This window comes from Equus asinus, chromosome 13 (assembly GCF_041296235.1).
Source record: "Equus asinus isolate D_3611 breed Donkey chromosome 13, EquAss-T2T_v2, whole genome shotgun sequence".
In the NCBI taxonomy this organism is placed as follows: Eukaryota; Metazoa; Chordata; class Mammalia; order Perissodactyla; family Equidae; genus Equus; species Equus asinus.
Window position 1 is genome coordinate 28,533,151 of NC_091802.1, and position 16,767 is coordinate 28,549,917.

The 16,767-nt window shown below is 37.4% G+C and overlaps 1 protein-coding gene across 1 annotated transcript in view; it reads right to left on the bottom strand.

Annotated features, from left to right (window-relative positions):
• DHX40 (DEAH-box helicase 40) overlaps positions 1-16,753 on the bottom strand; it is a 49,569-nt gene extending 32,816 nt beyond the window's left edge. The window contains exons 1-7 of the mRNA XM_044744889.2: positions 15,887-16,753; positions 14,884-15,051; positions 13,680-13,825; positions 11,556-11,675; positions 11,133-11,360; positions 10,851-10,917; positions 9,764-9,895 (exon numbers count right to left, since the gene is read on the bottom strand). Coding sequence (XP_044600824.1) covers positions 9,764-9,895; positions 10,851-10,917; positions 11,133-11,360; positions 11,556-11,675; positions 13,680-13,825; positions 14,884-15,051; positions 15,887-15,998 — 973 coding nt within the window. The 5' untranslated portion in view covers positions 15,999-16,753. The remainder of the gene's footprint in view (positions 1-9,763; positions 9,896-10,850; positions 10,918-11,132; positions 11,361-11,555; positions 11,676-13,679; positions 13,826-14,883; positions 15,052-15,886) is intronic.
• Positions 16,754-16,767: the final 14 nt, after the last annotated feature.

A 16,767-nucleotide genomic window follows, 5' to 3' on the forward strand; every position in this document is an offset into this window, starting at 1 on the left:
AGAAATCTCCAACAATTTCAGGGTGCTCAGGGACTCTCTGAAACTCATCCATGGACTACAGATTAACGACCTCTCTCTGCATGAAAGACTGATTAACTAAGCGGTTTTTCCTTTTTCGGGTGTCTTCCCAACTCATGATTACCTCTCTAAACAAGTAATGCCGCACTCATTTCTACTACCCACACATCCCAAAGGGTGGGCCCCAGCAGCAATGCTTATAGTATGGTACACCTTGCTCCTCTGGCCATAGTTTATGGCACCAAGGATAAAAACATCTCCCCCAAGCTGGGCCAATCTGATTCTCCTGTGAATTTGGAATAATGTCCAAGAGATGTTCAATTTGATTAGGCTAGTCTCTTGCAAAGAGGAAAAATAAACTTGTGAACCACAGGGAAGTGACTAATATACATGGAAGAGAGAAAGCTAGTCTAAAGAGAGAAAAGAATGAATCAGCCATGAGAGTTGACAAAAGCATACTTCTGGGTTCCTGGCACTTCCCAGGCCTGGGTGTAGAATAAGTAGAAAGATATATTTGGCTAGACTTGCTCTCCTGCCAGGTTAAGCAGAGAACAGGACAAGAGAGTTAAGAATGTGTACAAGGAACTCATTGCAGTAAGGACAAAAGGAGATAGTTAAGGACAGTAACCGACAGGTCTCAATGCATTGTGAAAATTCTTGAATTAGGAACAGTAGAGTGAGTTGGCAGAACCAGGAAGTAATCAACAGAAAGATATTTAAAACTGAGATCAGAAATGATGTTAATGACAAAGTCCAGGAGGTAACATTTTGAATGGGCAGCTGATGTAGGATGAAGGAAAAGATCTCTTAAGCTAAAGAAGTCAAGGAACTTTAAAGCAAGGTATTTGGGTGGACCATCTATTCCAATGATCTCCAAAAATTAGGAGTAATCACTCCAGAGAGTACAAAAGTCTATCTACTGGGGTATGAAAATAAATTATTAGTATTTATATTTTTCATAACATCCTTTAAACTTATGTGTTTACTACTGTACATTACATATTAGAACAATAAGTACATAAATATTTTTAAAAGAAAAAAATTTTTAAATGCCTTTTGATTTCCATGAGATATGCCCATATTTGTTTAGAAAATTCACTTTTTCTATTTGAGCAACTTCAAGTCGTTTTTTTTTCAGCAGCCAAGAAAATCTTAACCTGTTTTCAAATAAAATCTTGCAAAGACCCATGTATTTCCAATATATACAACAGACTAAAGTTGAACTATTATGAGGAAGAAAAGAAGTGGCATAGATGAGTGCAGTTTTAAAATCATGGAACTAGGCCAACGATCCCATTTTACAGGTGAGAAAACTAAAGCCCAGAGAGATCAAGTGGCCTGCCCATGATTTACATATAGACAGGCAAATTTAAAACCAAGTTGAGTAACGTTGCTATTCTTCCACATCATTCTGAAATTAATTTCACAAGTAAAAAAGTGCTGAAAAGCCAGCTTTTTTTTTTCTTCTTAAAGGTTTTATTTTTCCTTTTTTCTCCCCAAAGCCCCCCAGTACACCCTTGTGTATTTTTAGTTGTGGGTCCTTCCAGTTGTGGCATGTGGGATGCCGCCTCAGCATGGCTTGATGAGCAGTGCCATGTCCACACCCAGGATCCAAACCGGCGAAACCCTGGGCTGCCAAAGCGGAGCACACAAACTTAGCCACTCGGCCAGGGGACCAAGCACCGAAAGGCAGCTTAAAAAAAAAAAATTTCTCTACAGGTATCTTTTGTAAGTGTCTTATGTTCTCTGGTCTTTTATTCTGCAGGGTGTCCTGCAGAGAAATTTTGACATAAATACAAAAATAATTCTAAAAAGATCTATTACTTCCAGATTTGAAGATCTGGTGAAAAACATTAAGTGTTAAAAATTATTTTTTAGGTATTTCCTAGATTTAGGCAACTCACTTCTTCCAGATGGTTCAAAGGAGTTATATACTACTTTGTAGTCCAAATTACGCCAGGTGGTCTAGGGGTTAAGATTCAGCACTCTCATCACTAGGGCCTGGGTTGGCTTCCTAGCCAAGGAATCACACCACCCATCTGTCAGTGGTCATACTATGATGGCTGCATGTTGCTGCCATGCTGAAAACTATGCCAGTGTTATTTCAAATACCAGCAGGGTCACCCATGGTGGACAGGTTTCAACAGAACTTCCAGACTACGACAGACTAGGAAGAAGGACATGGACATCCACTTCTGGAAAAATTGACCATGAAAACCCAATGAATAGCAGTGGAGCATTATCTGATATAGCACTGGAAAGTGAGAGGATGGCATGGAAAGACCGAGCAGAGCTCCCCTCTGCTGTACACAGGGTCACTAGGGGTCAGAATCAACTTAACAGCACTAACAACAAACAAAAGTTTGAATTATAGGTTTATACATTTATTTATTATTTATTTACTACAATGTAGCTCTATAAGAACGAGGACTTTCTTTCATTATGACATATCCCCGGTAGCTAGAACAATGCCTGGACCATAGAAAGTGCTCAATAAAGTTGAATGAATTGATAAATTAAAAAATGCATTATATAAATAATAAATTAAGATCCTTCTACCTTTAAAATTCCACATTATTTATAAAATTTTACATATATTAGCAATGTCCTTTCTGAACATATTTATCTATAATCAAGTCTGTTTTTCAATCTACCCATTTCTAAAAGTACCTAATTTGTTTTAGCCTTCAGTTCAAGCAAAATTTCAGTTTCATTTGCCATTCTGTTCACTGTAATTAATTTAAAAGTCCTGAAACTGCTGTTTTGACATGACTCACCTTTACATTTCACATTTACATTTCACCTACATATTTCAAAACCATATTTCACAAGTCTGAATGCATGCAGTTTTATGTTTATTCATAAAGGTTTGGAAAAAAGTTAAATACATATATCCTAAAGTACATTCTCACTCTCTAGAAAGGAAAGGGGAAATTGAATACTTTCACTAAGATGTAGCAATTCTCAGGCTGGCCCATGGCCTAGTGGTTAAGTCCGGCATGCTCTGCTTTGGCAGTCTGGGTTCACAGGTTTGGATCCCAGGTGCGGACCTACACGACTCATCAAGCCATGTTGTGGCAGCAACCCACATACAGAAAAAAAAAAATAGAGAAGACTGGCACAGATGTTAGCTCAGGGCTAATCCTCCTCAGGTCAAAAAAAGAGGAAGACTGGCAACGGATGTTAGCTCAGAGTGAACCTTCCTCACCAAAAAACAAAAAAAAAGATACAGCAATTCTCATGATCATCTCCATTTTCTGATCTTCCTGCTGAAGAAAGATTCAGATATACTTTACCCCATCTATGCCAGTACCTAACAAGATATTAGGATGTTATTAACGGGAGGGGAAAATTGGCAAAGAGGTAGAAAGATGCTCCAAGTCTACCAAAAAATAAGGATATTGAGGAGAGATCACTCAACACTCTTAAAGGAGTAATACTTCTAAGATACATGTATATGATATATTTACATTATATGAAATTCCCTCATAGAATTTCTTGTCCCAAATTCCCCCAAAAAGATCCCAAAGCAGAAATGTGTCTGAGAGAGAGAGTGTGTATACATGTGTGTGTGTCTGTAAAAGGAATATAACTGAAAGCAATAAACAGAAACTGTCAATCAAAGAGGTGAAAAAGATGACTATTTTGGACCAGAACAAAGAGATACACTGCTCAGCTCAAAATCTATACCCCTCCCTCAAAGTTATTTTTGGGTGAGTCAAAAATATCTTGAGAATTCTTACTAATATAGCTAAAAATCAAAATCCTGACACAGAGAAAAGGCTTGAGATAATCAGTAAATGTAGTTGAAAAAGATAAAGTAACTAGAAGGAAGTTAAAAAAATATGGAAGACAGGCAATCCAACATAAGAATAATTGGTATCCTTGAAGTAGAGAAGCCAATAAATAAACAAAAGTTATACTCAAAAATAGAACACAAGAGAATTTCCCTGAAATAAACAAAAGAATTTGCAGATCAAAAGAGCACATTAGAAAAGTTCATCTTGTTTGTAGGGTTTGGTTACACCAGCATGTACATTTGTCAAAACTCACTGAACTGTATACTTAAAACAGGCACAGTTTATTGTATATAAATTATACCTCAATAAAGTTGATTTTTAAAAAGAGCACATCAAATTCAGGAAGTTTTAATATAAAACACTTAACACCAAAAAATATCCTAATTAAAACTATTGAACTTTAAGGATAAAACAGAAATTTTCAGGCAATCAGACAGAAAAAGCAAATCACTTACAAGGAAGGGAAAAAAAATCAGGCTGGCCTCAGACTTCTTCGCAGCAACATTCAATGCCAGAAGACAACTGGACAACGTCTACCAAGTTCTAAGGAAAAGAAAGTGTGACCCAAGAACATAAAACCCAGCCAAGATGTAGTTCAAGTACAAAGGCAAAAGCCAGACATTCTCAAACATAAAAGAAGAACAAAAAAATAACACTCAAGAACCCTTCTATTAAAAAAGAAGTTAAAATCCAGACAATCTAAAATTAACCAAAAGTAACTTAGGAATGGAAAAACCATGGTAAAAGGATTGATGGCTAACACTGAATGCATCTGAACAATGTAAAAATAACTAACAAAAATCATAAGGGGAGAATATAGAAGAGCAAAAGTACTTAAGTCTTCATCTTTCAAATCAGAGTCAACAGATAAGATCTCCAATCAAATATGATCTAAAAAGAAGATATTACCCTCAGCTTAATACTTTCATCTTTTTAAACTTAAAGCAATCTTTTGTAAAATATCTCATGTGGTAAAGAAAGATTTACTTGAAGTTTAGTAATTCCTTTAAGTAAATTCAAATAAAATTAAATACTTTTTTGAAAAGCAACTAATAGTACAATCTCACTTGTAGAAAGTGTTTCTATCAACCTACCTATCTACTTACATACCCTTCTGGATGTATACACACATGCACACAGGTCTGAATAATGTTTTTCCTAGTATTAAAGATGGTTATTTCTGGATGGAGGGATTTGAGGCAATTTCTTTACTTTTACCTTTGTATTGTACACTGCTTGCATTCTTTATAATGATACTGCATAATTTTTCCTCAATTGAGTACTTTTTCTTAAAAGAAAATTGGAGCAAATATTTTGACACACTAACAGTGTTCATTCTGCATGGTGGGGAATGGATTTTTTGTGTGTGTACTTTTCTATACTTTTAGAATTTCTACAAACAGCGAAAAAGAAAAATGTAAAAGAGCATATATAACATAATCCCATCTTTTGTTAAAAAAACTAAACAATAAAAACACATTTAAATGTACAAATAAAAAGTTCAGAACAATATACCTCAAAATATTAATAGTGATTATCACTTAATCATGTTGCTGGGATCTGAGTACATTTATTTTTCTTACTTTGCTAATTTTATTTTCTTTTAAAGTATGTATTTTCTTCAAAAGAAAAATTTTCCCATTTGGGGAGACTCCACATAGAGTAAAATAGAGTAAAAGTTGTTAGGTGAAGCTCACTAGCCTTATTCACCAACATTTTTAATCTTAACATTTAAGGAAATTGTTCCTTAGACAAAGTCAAATTCTAGTTACTTGCCATATGAGGTAAAATCTTTGTTTTGCAGGAAGAAGAAAGAAAGAAAAGAAAACTATTTTTGGATTTATGCAATAATCTAAGTGGCAGTTTTTCCTCTTTTAAAATGTTGTACACTATGGAGCCAGCCCCGTAGCCGAGTGGTTAAGTTCACATGCTCTGCTTCAGCGGCCCAGGGTTTCACCAGTTCAGATCCTGGGCACAGACCTAGCACCAGTCATCAGGCCATGCTGAGGCGGCATCCCACAGAGCAGAGCCAGAAGGACCTACAACTAGAATATATAACTATGTACTGGTTTGGGGAGAAGAAGAAAAGAAAAAAAGAAGATTGGCAACAGATGTTAGCTCAGGTGCCAATCTTTAAAAAAAAAGAAAATATGGCAACTTAAAATGTTGTATACTAATCCAAGGTAAAGTTCTTTTCCTTTTCTTCATGTGTTCTGGAAACATATGTACTATCATATCAGCCATTACGGAATAAATAACCAGTTATCAAATGTAGATTTACCATGTGACCTCAGGAACATCACTTAGCCTCTATCTGTAAAATAAAGAAGTCCAATTATGCAAAAACATATATATGGGTATATGTGCATTTTTCTAGAGAAAGAAGCCATGGCTTTCCTTACTTTTTTAAGAGAATCTGAGACCCCACCCTCCAAAAAAGGCTGAACTAGATAATTACTTTCAGTGCTAAAATTGTCTAACTCCATGCAAACATTTGTCACTTATGAACTAATAGGTATATTTCAGTTCATAAATTCTTGTGCGGCTCAGCTTTCCCTAGATGCATGACAAACATGAAGAACTGCAATATCTTGAACAAAAGGTGGGAAGTCAGAAGAGCAAAAAGTTTTAAGAGAAACAAGAATAAGCTCTAGACATAGTGTTTGACGCAAGACATTAACAGAATGGCCAGCACAAAGTCAAAAATCTGGAATTCAGTTCAACAAATATTTAAGCAGGACATCGTCAAAATATAGTACTTGCCCTCAAAAAGTTCATGATCTCATAGAGGGGATGAGACAACCATAACACGAGGTAGAATGTGTTACGTGCCATAAGAAGTACAGCAAAGCACAACGAGGTTCAAATGAAGAAGAGATCAGAGCCAGCTGTGAGAAGTGGGATCAGGAAAGGTTTTCATAAAGCTGGTTGTGCTCGTGAAATGAAATAGCATCAGACAGTGAGAGGAGACGCTAAAAGGAAAAACGGGAGTTCAAGTTAAGGAAACAGCAAACACAGTCACAAAAAAAAATGTGGGAGGAAAAGGAATCAAAAATACCTCCTACATTTTGAGCTTGACAGAACATCACCAACAGAGGTTAGAGGGAGTTCAACCCAGAGAGCAAGATCATATAACCTTGGTAATAGAAGGGATAACACTGCACCTCTTCACATTTGACAGATGAGAATTTTCTATGTCAATTAGGGAGATATTTTAAGATGTCCCTTTAAAAAAGTCAGTCATCATCATGGCTAGTCCAGAAATAAGAGCAAATATAAAACATCCACCTCATAATTTTTACCTATTCACTAAACCCAAGTATGGGTCATTTACGAACCCACTTCACTACAGGCTACAAGCAGGAAATCCTTCTTGCCTCTCTTCACTCCCAAGTGCAAGTTTTTAGTTCCTGAAGCATAATAGAAAATAAAGTGGGGCAGCCTGGTGGCACAGCAGTTAAGTGTGCACGTTCTGCTTCGACAGCCCAGGGTTTGCCAGTTTGGATCCCGGGTGCAGACACGGCACCGCTTGGTCAGCCATGCTGTGGTAGGCATCCCACATATAAAAGTAGAGGAAGATGTGCACGGATGTTAGCTCAGGGCCAGTCTTCCTCAGCAAAAAGAGGAGGATTGGCAGCAGATGTTAGCTCAGGGCTAATCTTCCTCAAAAAAAAAAAAGAAAGAAAGAAAGGAAATAACCTAATAGTGTCTCTTCCCATCACCCAAAGTAGCAATAATAAAGAAGTAAGTGCTGTATTATATTAACCAGGCTTAAAAAGAAAGTCTAAGATCCCAGAAACCTGCCACTCGCTCCCTTCTTTATCCAACTCCACCTCACCCATTACTCAGTACACTTCATCAGCTCTATCCGAACGCCTCTTTGCACTGTTACAAACCACTGCAATACACAGTATTATGCTCATAATGGATCACCATGGATCACCCTTATAGTGCCCCTGGAACCAGAAAGGAAACTAAAATAAACAAAGAAAACCCTTCATTAATGGCTCTACTCACCCACTCTCATATCTTTACTGTTTACACATGTATGCCAACACAGAAAATCACACACACTAGAAATTATGGCTGAAGGCATGTTGACGTCATAGTGGAAGGACGATGAATGCCAAGTTACTAAGTTGGCATTTTAATTCAGTTGGTAATAGGGAATGGTTGCAGGTAGCCAACAGGAGACTGACACATTAGAGCTGTGCTTTTGGAAGATTACGCTTACCACTGCAGGTAGGATGGTAAACTTAATCAGAGAAAACAGGTTAGCAGGCTACATTAACAACTCAGGAAAGCAAATTGAGGATCCCAACTCTAACAGTGACAATAAAAAAAGGAAAAGAAGATCTAGATAAGACAAGGGTAAAAGAAAAGCTGTAGGAGTTGCCCCATGTTTGGATTGAAAGATCTAGGATGATATGACGCACAGACCAGAGAGCCCTGAGGAGACCCAGGAGGTCTAGAGTGCAGGAGAACGAACTAGAGACAGCTTTCAGGAGTCATCCACAGAGAAGTGACAGGTGAGTCTTAGGAGCCAACCGCTCCAAAACAGAGAATTCCAGGAAAACAGCAAGCTAAGGCTGCAACCTCAGGGAGCAGTCACAGTTAGAGGGAAACAAAGGCTGGGGAGGGTGGCAGGGCAGTAGCTTTAGAGAAAAAGTGGTAACCAGATAATTAAATATTATCCCAGAGGACATTTCAAGGAGACTTATTATTATTATCACAAAACCAAAATACAAACTAATGGGAAAAAGCCATAAGATTTGAGAAATAGGTCACTGGAAACCTTTAATAGTATAAAAACTGGATTTCCAGAAGTTTAAACAAGAAGCAATAGCAGATACAGAACATTATTTTCAATGTGGTAGTAAGAAGGAAAGAATAAAATTCTTTACTTTATATAGAAAAAATATGTGTATATTGTTAATGGTTAATAACAAAGCAACCATAATGGGTTTTGAATTACTTGATCAGTTACAAAGTAAATTATAAAAGAGTCAATGGATCCATTCTCCAGAAAACAATGAAAACCTTAAATATCTAATAATGACCCTAAGAATTCCCTTGAAGACGTAAAAATCTAAAAATAGACTTCAGTATTGAGAGCAAGGGCCTAACATCACAAAAAGATTTCCAAAACAGCACATGGTCTATGGTTATTTATCAACACCTATACTCCCAAACTTTTTTTGTTAATGTAAGGATAAGAACCACTTACTCAACAAAAACACACAAAAAATATAAAAACATTTAAATGCTTTTTACATTACATTAAATGCTAATCCCATTCAAAACTCCAAATAGGAGGCTACAATTAACTTCCCTTTAGTTTTAGAAGTCCAATTCCATAATAGAATAGTGTTACAAAACAAATTCTAAACCTCATTCAACAACATTTATTATGAGCAAATATCAGAATTATAAAAGTTTGCATTTGCTCTCTGAATTTACAAAAGAACAGCATTATTCTTGAAAAGCAGACTGTGTGGCTACTCAAAAAGAAAACAATCCACTGTGTTTAGTCTCAGATATATCTGTATATATACAATTTCTAGAAATTCGGTGACAGTAGCAAATTAGATTTGACCTATGGTACTATAATCAAGAAATTATAGTCCTCATTTCAAAAAATTACCAACAGTATTTTTGTTCTGCTGGGAGAGGACATAGCCTACTCTCAATACTAAGGAGGACGTGTCCGAGGCATGTGAAAAAGTAAACGTGAAAAGACCTCAAGAAAAAAAATCACTTCTCTCAAGGGATATTCGTTCTCTTAATGCTCTGTTTTATGATCTAGGTGTTAGTTACAAAGGTAAGTTCAGTTTGTGAAATTCATTGACCTAAACACTTACAATCTGTGCACTTTTCTGGACGTATATGATTAGTCAATAAAAAGTTTTTTAAAAATCAAATTTTCTGTTCTAGTGAAGAATTACCTGTTGTCATAGATCCATAACACGGCAGTATTAACAAGCCATCTAGAGTGGTGTCTTGAACATCGTAATCATAATCAACAGACTCTGCCATCTGAAAAAGTAGCTCACAACTTTTTTCGATTTCAAACTGACCTGAAATAAGGGAGGAAAATAATGTCAGCAATTGAACAGCAAAATTAATTTAAGAATGAAAAAGTCTTCTGGATTAAAATTCCTTTTGCATAATGGTTATTTTAAATCTCTCATTTGAGATAAAGGAGATGAACATACAAGTTGTACCAAATCTCAACAATAAAATTAAAAATAGTAGAAATGCCAGTTTCCAAGGAATTTAAATCTCTAAAAAATTAAAAATGTTTCTAATCTTCAAGCCTTTCATCTTGTTAACAAAGTATTTGAGGAAGACTCAGTAAAGTTAACACCACAGAGGAAGCTAATCCAGGAGATACTCCATTTAGGTGTATTTTAAAATACTTAAGTAACCACAAAAAGGCAAGAGATTGTTACAATGTCTCACTTCCAACATCAGTACAAGGCAGAGTAGGAGGTGACTGATGAAATGACTCATTTCTGTTAGCAAGATGCTGCTACTTAAAGAATCACACTAGTCTGAGATTTAACTATTCTATTTTTGACCTCCAAAAAAGGCTTGTCTATGAGACATGGATTCCGCACCGTATGTACTGCTATCACACAGTACCATTCCCCTGCTCAAAGAAGAAAGGAGCTGGTAGGATGCCTCTTGAAATAATGGAGTTAATCATTCAGATCCAGGACCATTTAGTGTGGTAACAGCTCTATATAAGACAGACTAATAAAAATATCAACTTTACCATTTAACATCTTTCTAATAAAAGGTCAGCATGTTTTACATATGTTTATTAATAAGACACTTTTTTTACGGCAGTGTAGAATTAGCCTATATTTCTTACATAAGACATAATACCTAACACCATTCAGATAATCATAAAAAGCTAGGGCAACATGAGTAGAATTTAGATCTCAAAAAAAAGGTAACCCTCTAGTGTGGTGCCACATTCTCCTCTTATAAAAAGCAAAAATTTTAAACCTGACACTGAATGCTTACCAGTCAGAAAAACCAAGATGTCTCCAGCCATTTCATTCAAATGGATATCCATGGTCACTTTCACAATCTAAACCAAGAAACACAAGCATAATATGCTAGTGGAAATACAGCCTTCCCCCTGATACCTCTCCTTGTTCCACAGAAGAATTAAATTGGTTATCAAAAGTCCTAGGACGTATGAGTGCTGCCACTAAAATAACAGGGAACAAATGAATTATCAAACTACTCAGTCAACTAGAATCATAGATATAAAAAAGACATAAAAAGGATGCCAAGTAGTACCGCTTGAATATACGCAGTATTTTCTCTGTCTCGTGGGCCAATCAAATTGCAGAATTTTTCTCTGACTGGATAAAGCCTTCCAGGTATATCAAATATTGGACAATTTCCAAAAAATGCAGAGAGCTTAGCAAGTTCCATAGTTGCTGACATCACCACGACCTTTAAATGTTCTTTCCTATTAGGAGACTTTTCCTGAAATAGCTTCTTCAATAAACCAAATAAGATGTCCTGAAAGAAAAGTAAATTTCTAGTAAGTCACAAGTGTACCTAACCGCCACCTTATTTTAAATATTTTGCTCTCCTAACCAAAGAATTCCCATTTCAATAGATTAAAATGTAAGTAAGAAGAGACAATTCTCTATACACTAAAAAGCTACCCCGAAGAAGTAAACTAATAAATAACCAATATATTAAAATACTCACTGTAGTTAGAGTTCTCTCATGAGCTTCATCCAAAATAATGACACTGAATTTGGTAAGATTTGGATCTCCCAGAATATGTTTCAGTAAACATCCATCAGTCATGTATTTGATCGCTGTTTCCTAATGTTCAAATAGTAGAATACATCAACTCATACATATATAGTATCACAGAAATTCATCCCTGCTTTGCAAACCAAAATTTCCCCCAAAATGAACAGACATTAAGTGATCACACTAATTCGACTAAATAAAAGAATACATAAAATACAGTCATGCGTCACTTAACGACAGGGATATGTTCTGAGAAATGTGTCATTAGGTGATTTCTTCATTGTGCGAACATCATAGAGTGTACTTACACAAACCTAGATGGTATTGCCTACTACACAGCTGGGCTATAAGGAGATGCAATGAAGTCAGTGGAAAGTAGTAAGATAATGTAATGGCTTCAGGTGAGCAAGTTGTGGGAAACAACAATAAAATGGGATTCATCTCCCTCTCAGCTATCATTTTAGAGGACCCAGGAGATAAGGTAGAAGAAATGGTTAGGTGCACAATTTCCTCTCACTCTCTTCTTGCCTACTCATTCTCCTATAAAAAAAATAGCGTCAGTCAACTAGCATTAAAACAAGGTGAGAATAAGGTCCAAAGGTTAGGAGTTAACAGTAGTGGCATCTATAAAACCAGGGAAGAAAAAAAGGAAGAAATATCCCCAGCAGTGACCACTAGGGAGACAAAGATAGTATTTTAAAGAGTCATTCTGTGCCGTAATTGATAGCCATTCCTTAAGGACCATAGGTAAATCAGGGATTCTTTTGTATCTAGTACAGAATTAAGAAATCCTGAGGGAATGTGAATTTTAACTATTAACAAGAAAACAACTTTAGGGGCTGGCCCCATGGCCGAGTGGTTGAGTTCACACATTTTGCTTTGGCAGCCCGGGGTTTTGCCAGTTTGAATCCTGAGTGCAGACATGGCACCACTCATCAAGCCATGCTGAGGCAGCGTCCCACATGCCACAACTAAAAGGACTCACAACTAAAAATACCCAACTATGTACCGGGGGGCTTTGGGAGAAAAAGGAAAAATTAAAAAATAATATTAAAAAAAAAAGAACAGAACTTTAAATTTGTTAGTGCCATGAATATAGAAGATGCTCAATAAATACTTGCTTACTGACTTTGTTAATTAAGTTGTCAGTTTTCCACTGACTTCAAGAATACAAACATACAAAATGGATGAACCTTGAAAACATTATGCTAAATGAAATAAGCCAGACAGAAGGACAAACTATTGCATGATTTCATTTATATGAGGTACTTAGAATAGTCAAAAGTGTAGAGACAGAAAGTAGAATAGAAGGTACCAGGGGTTGGGGGGAGGAAGGTGAGGGGAGTTACTGTTTAAGAGGTACAGAGTTTCCATTTGAAATGATCAAAAAGTTCCAAAAACAGACAGTGGAGATGGCTATGCATTGTGAATGTACTTAATGCCACTGATGTATAAACCTAAAAATGGTTAAAATGATAAATTTTATGTTATGTACATTTTACTACAACAAATTTTTTTTAAAAAACACAAATGTAAGTTACATATCAAGGATCCTTACAACTAAAAAACTAAAATAAAGAATCCTAAGAAAAATAAACATAACTTACTTAAAAACTAATTGAGAGGAGGGCCCCAGGATATAGTGGTTAAGGTTGGTGCACTCCACTTCAGTGGCCTGAGTTCACAGGTTCAGATTCTGGGTGTGGACCTACACCATTTATCAGCCATGCTGAGGCAGCAATCCACATATAAAGTGGAGAAAGACTGGCAAAGATGTTAGCTCAGGGCTAATCTTCCTCAAGCAAAAAAAGAGGAAGACTGGCAACAGACGTTAGCTCAGGGCTAATCTTCCTCAGGGAAAAAAAAAAAACTAATTGAGAAGGAAGAAAATGGGATAAATATTAGACACTTCAGAGCTAAAACATTAACAATGGGCAACAAAAATTAATTATAACCTGAAGCTTTGTTTCTTTAAAATATAAATGGAATTTTGAAGTTAAAATCTTTCATAACTTTCTCTACTCTTTCCCTAAGTTTACAGTACTTAAACAAATACTAACAAAACTTTTGTACCTTAGAACTGCAATCATCAAAACGAACTTGGTATCCTACTTTAGATCCCAAAGTGCATTTCATTTCTTCAGCAACCCTCTGAGCAACTGATATGGCGGCTACTTTTCGTGGTTGAGTCACACCAATCATACCATGTTGTGAAAACCCTAATAGAACCAGAGGTAAAAAACACAAAAATGTAAATAATTGCTTCCTATTAGAGCTAAATTGTTTCTGGTCAATCGATATAAACTGTTCAAGTGTTTCCAAAAGAAAACTCTGCAAATTAACACCACACTGTATTACATTTGCACTGTGGAAATTTAAGTATTAATAAAAAATAAGAATACATATTAGTAACCATCTAAAATGTACATATTTTAGTTAGGTTTGGTTTTTCTCCAATTTCAGTCTAAAGATTTAGTCTAAAGGCCAAGAATTTTTCATCCCTAGGAATCCATAAAATTCCACATGCTTCCCAAAATAGATTTACCTTTGCCACAGAAGTTAAATATACCACCTTTCATAGATTCTATAGGCATTTTTTACTATTTTAGTATCTCTGAAAGGAAGATGCATCTTACAGCTGATGGCAATTTTACTTCATTAACAGTACGCAAAATAGTGGTATGCCTTAATAGATGGCATCTTAGATTAGATGCCTTAGAACAAGTTAGTATAAGCTAAGAAATTTTTGTTAATTTTTGTATGAATTATATCCAATATAATTTTGCTCTAGGCTAACCTTATAAAAGAAAGTTTTACCATATCAAAGGGAAAGACACTTTAAGGGTAATTTGTTAGCTGGCTTGGTATTAGCAGAATTGAGGAATAAACACTCACCTGTTAACACTCTGGAGAAAGAACCTATAAATACTAATGCCAGCAAAGTATATCAATATATCCCTTCCCCCTGAAAATTATTTCAATACCCAATGATTATAGTCTACTGCCACACAAACTTATTCTATAGCAGAGAATCAATATCTACTTATAATTCTATTTGGGATTATTAAGTAATTAAAAGTGAAAAAACTGCCATTTCAACTAATTCCTGAGTCTGAAATAAGACTATAAAGAAGCAGGGAAGATGTAGGAAGGGTGTGCCAAGAGAAGAATTGGGACTGTAAAATAAATGGTGGGCATTTGTGTAATACCCAAGTCCTATTAGCTTTTAAGAGGATATCTTTTAAATACACACAATATTATCCCAGAATAAAATTACCTGCTTCATATAGATATTTTGGGAGTTGAGTTGTTTTACCACTTCCTGTATTTCCAGTAACAATAAGGAATGAATTGTCCCTCACAGCTTGAATAAGCTTTTTTCTTTGTTTTTGAATAGGAAAAGTTGGAGTAGTTCCTCCCTCCTGTGATGTGCATCCTTTCTCTTCTGTAATAACAGAAAAACAATTGTGCAATTAAAAGGCCTGTAAAGATATCGCTGACTCAATTTCCAGAACTGAGAAGAGAAAGACAACAGAATTTTAGGGCTGGAAGGGATCAATCCATGACTTCTTAGTTAAATCAGCTATGCCCAATTTGTAAGTGAGGATTTATAAGCCCAGAACAACTTTTTAGTGAAATCTAACAACTTGAGCACTTGCCAATGAATGACTCAAAGTATTTAACAAAGTAAGCCTAGCACAAGGCAATGTATGTGCAAGCATACCTATACAGAAGCTCACCTATACAGAAGCACAAAGCCCAATTTTATTAAATAGACCAAAACCTGGAACACAGCAGAAAACTCTCAGCTGAATTAAAAGCCACCTGTGTTTGCTTCTGATTCATGGTTCAAGTTAGGTCCCTGTTCAGAGTGACTGATATCCCAGAAGGCCAAGTGGTGGGTAACCATGGAAACTGGCTCCTGGAAACTGGCTCCCTTCATACCGTACCCAAAGGCAGGCTGGCGGCCCGACGAAGGTGGGGGGGATGGAAGAGTAGAGAACAAAGGCTTTATGAGCCTGTTTAAGAGCAGAACGTGTTTCGGCGTTGGGGTTCACTTTTTTGGCCCCCAGCAAGCTTTTCACCCAACTTGGATCTGGGACCGCCCCCCTCTAGACCGAAGTGCTCATTGGACGCAAAGTTCGCCTCCAGCTTGGAAGGTGAGGAGAACACTGCGGCCCCCTCACCACTCCTCTCTGCCCGCCGAAGGCGGACTTTCATCCCCCCAAAACCCCCATGCTGTAACTCCCGCTGGCCTCGTAGCGTCCCGCGGACCGCACCTCTATCAGCGACGGAAACAGTCGAAGGCCGCTCTTCCTGGAGGTCTCTTGACCGCTCACCCTCCTCCTGCCGCCTTGGCGCCCTGCCCGCGACGGCGGGAAACCGGGACATAGACCTGGCCCCGAGCGGAGGTGAGCACGTCCACCGATCTAGGGAGATGGGAGGGGAAAGGAGAAGACGCGGCCTGATGACGTTGAGGTGTTTACTTCCGCGCGTGCGACTCGAAGCGAGGGGAGGGAGAACTGTTCAATGACGTGGCGCGCGGCGGCCGGAAAGCTCGGCCGCCCCCGCGACCCGGCTGGGCCCAGATTCGAGGGCCCACCCACCGAGGGTTTCCTTCCATCCTCTGGTGTGCGGAGATGCTGTCCTCACCAAGGTCCTGAAGGGCCCCCTCCTGTTTCTCCTCTGGTGTGCAGAACAGCTAGGCGACACCCCTTTTCTCAGCCGCTATGGTCACTGCAAAGCTGTCAGACTTCACACGCCTAACGTGATGTGATCCTTTGCCAGGAGCTGGAACTTTCCTCGAGTGCGGCGTTCCACAACACATTCTCACCTCGCTCATCCTCAGATGACCTGTTCAAGGCACACAGCTACTGAGTTGCAAAGCCGAACTTCTAGTTCTGTAGTGTCCGAAACTTAGGTTCCCCATGCTGTTCATTTCTTTCATAAGACCCTGCATTTTAATTTATTTCCATGTTGATTTTCTTCCGCTTTTCCCCAAGTAGACACGAGGGCGGGAACTTTAGAAAACCACGGTACACTCGGAGCCCAGCAAAGTGATTCAAAGTGGACCGTCAATATTTGTTAAATTTGCTGAATGGGTGAATGAATGCTTGATCTCCAGAGGAATTAAGCTCACTTTTAACGGATGTGGAGTCCT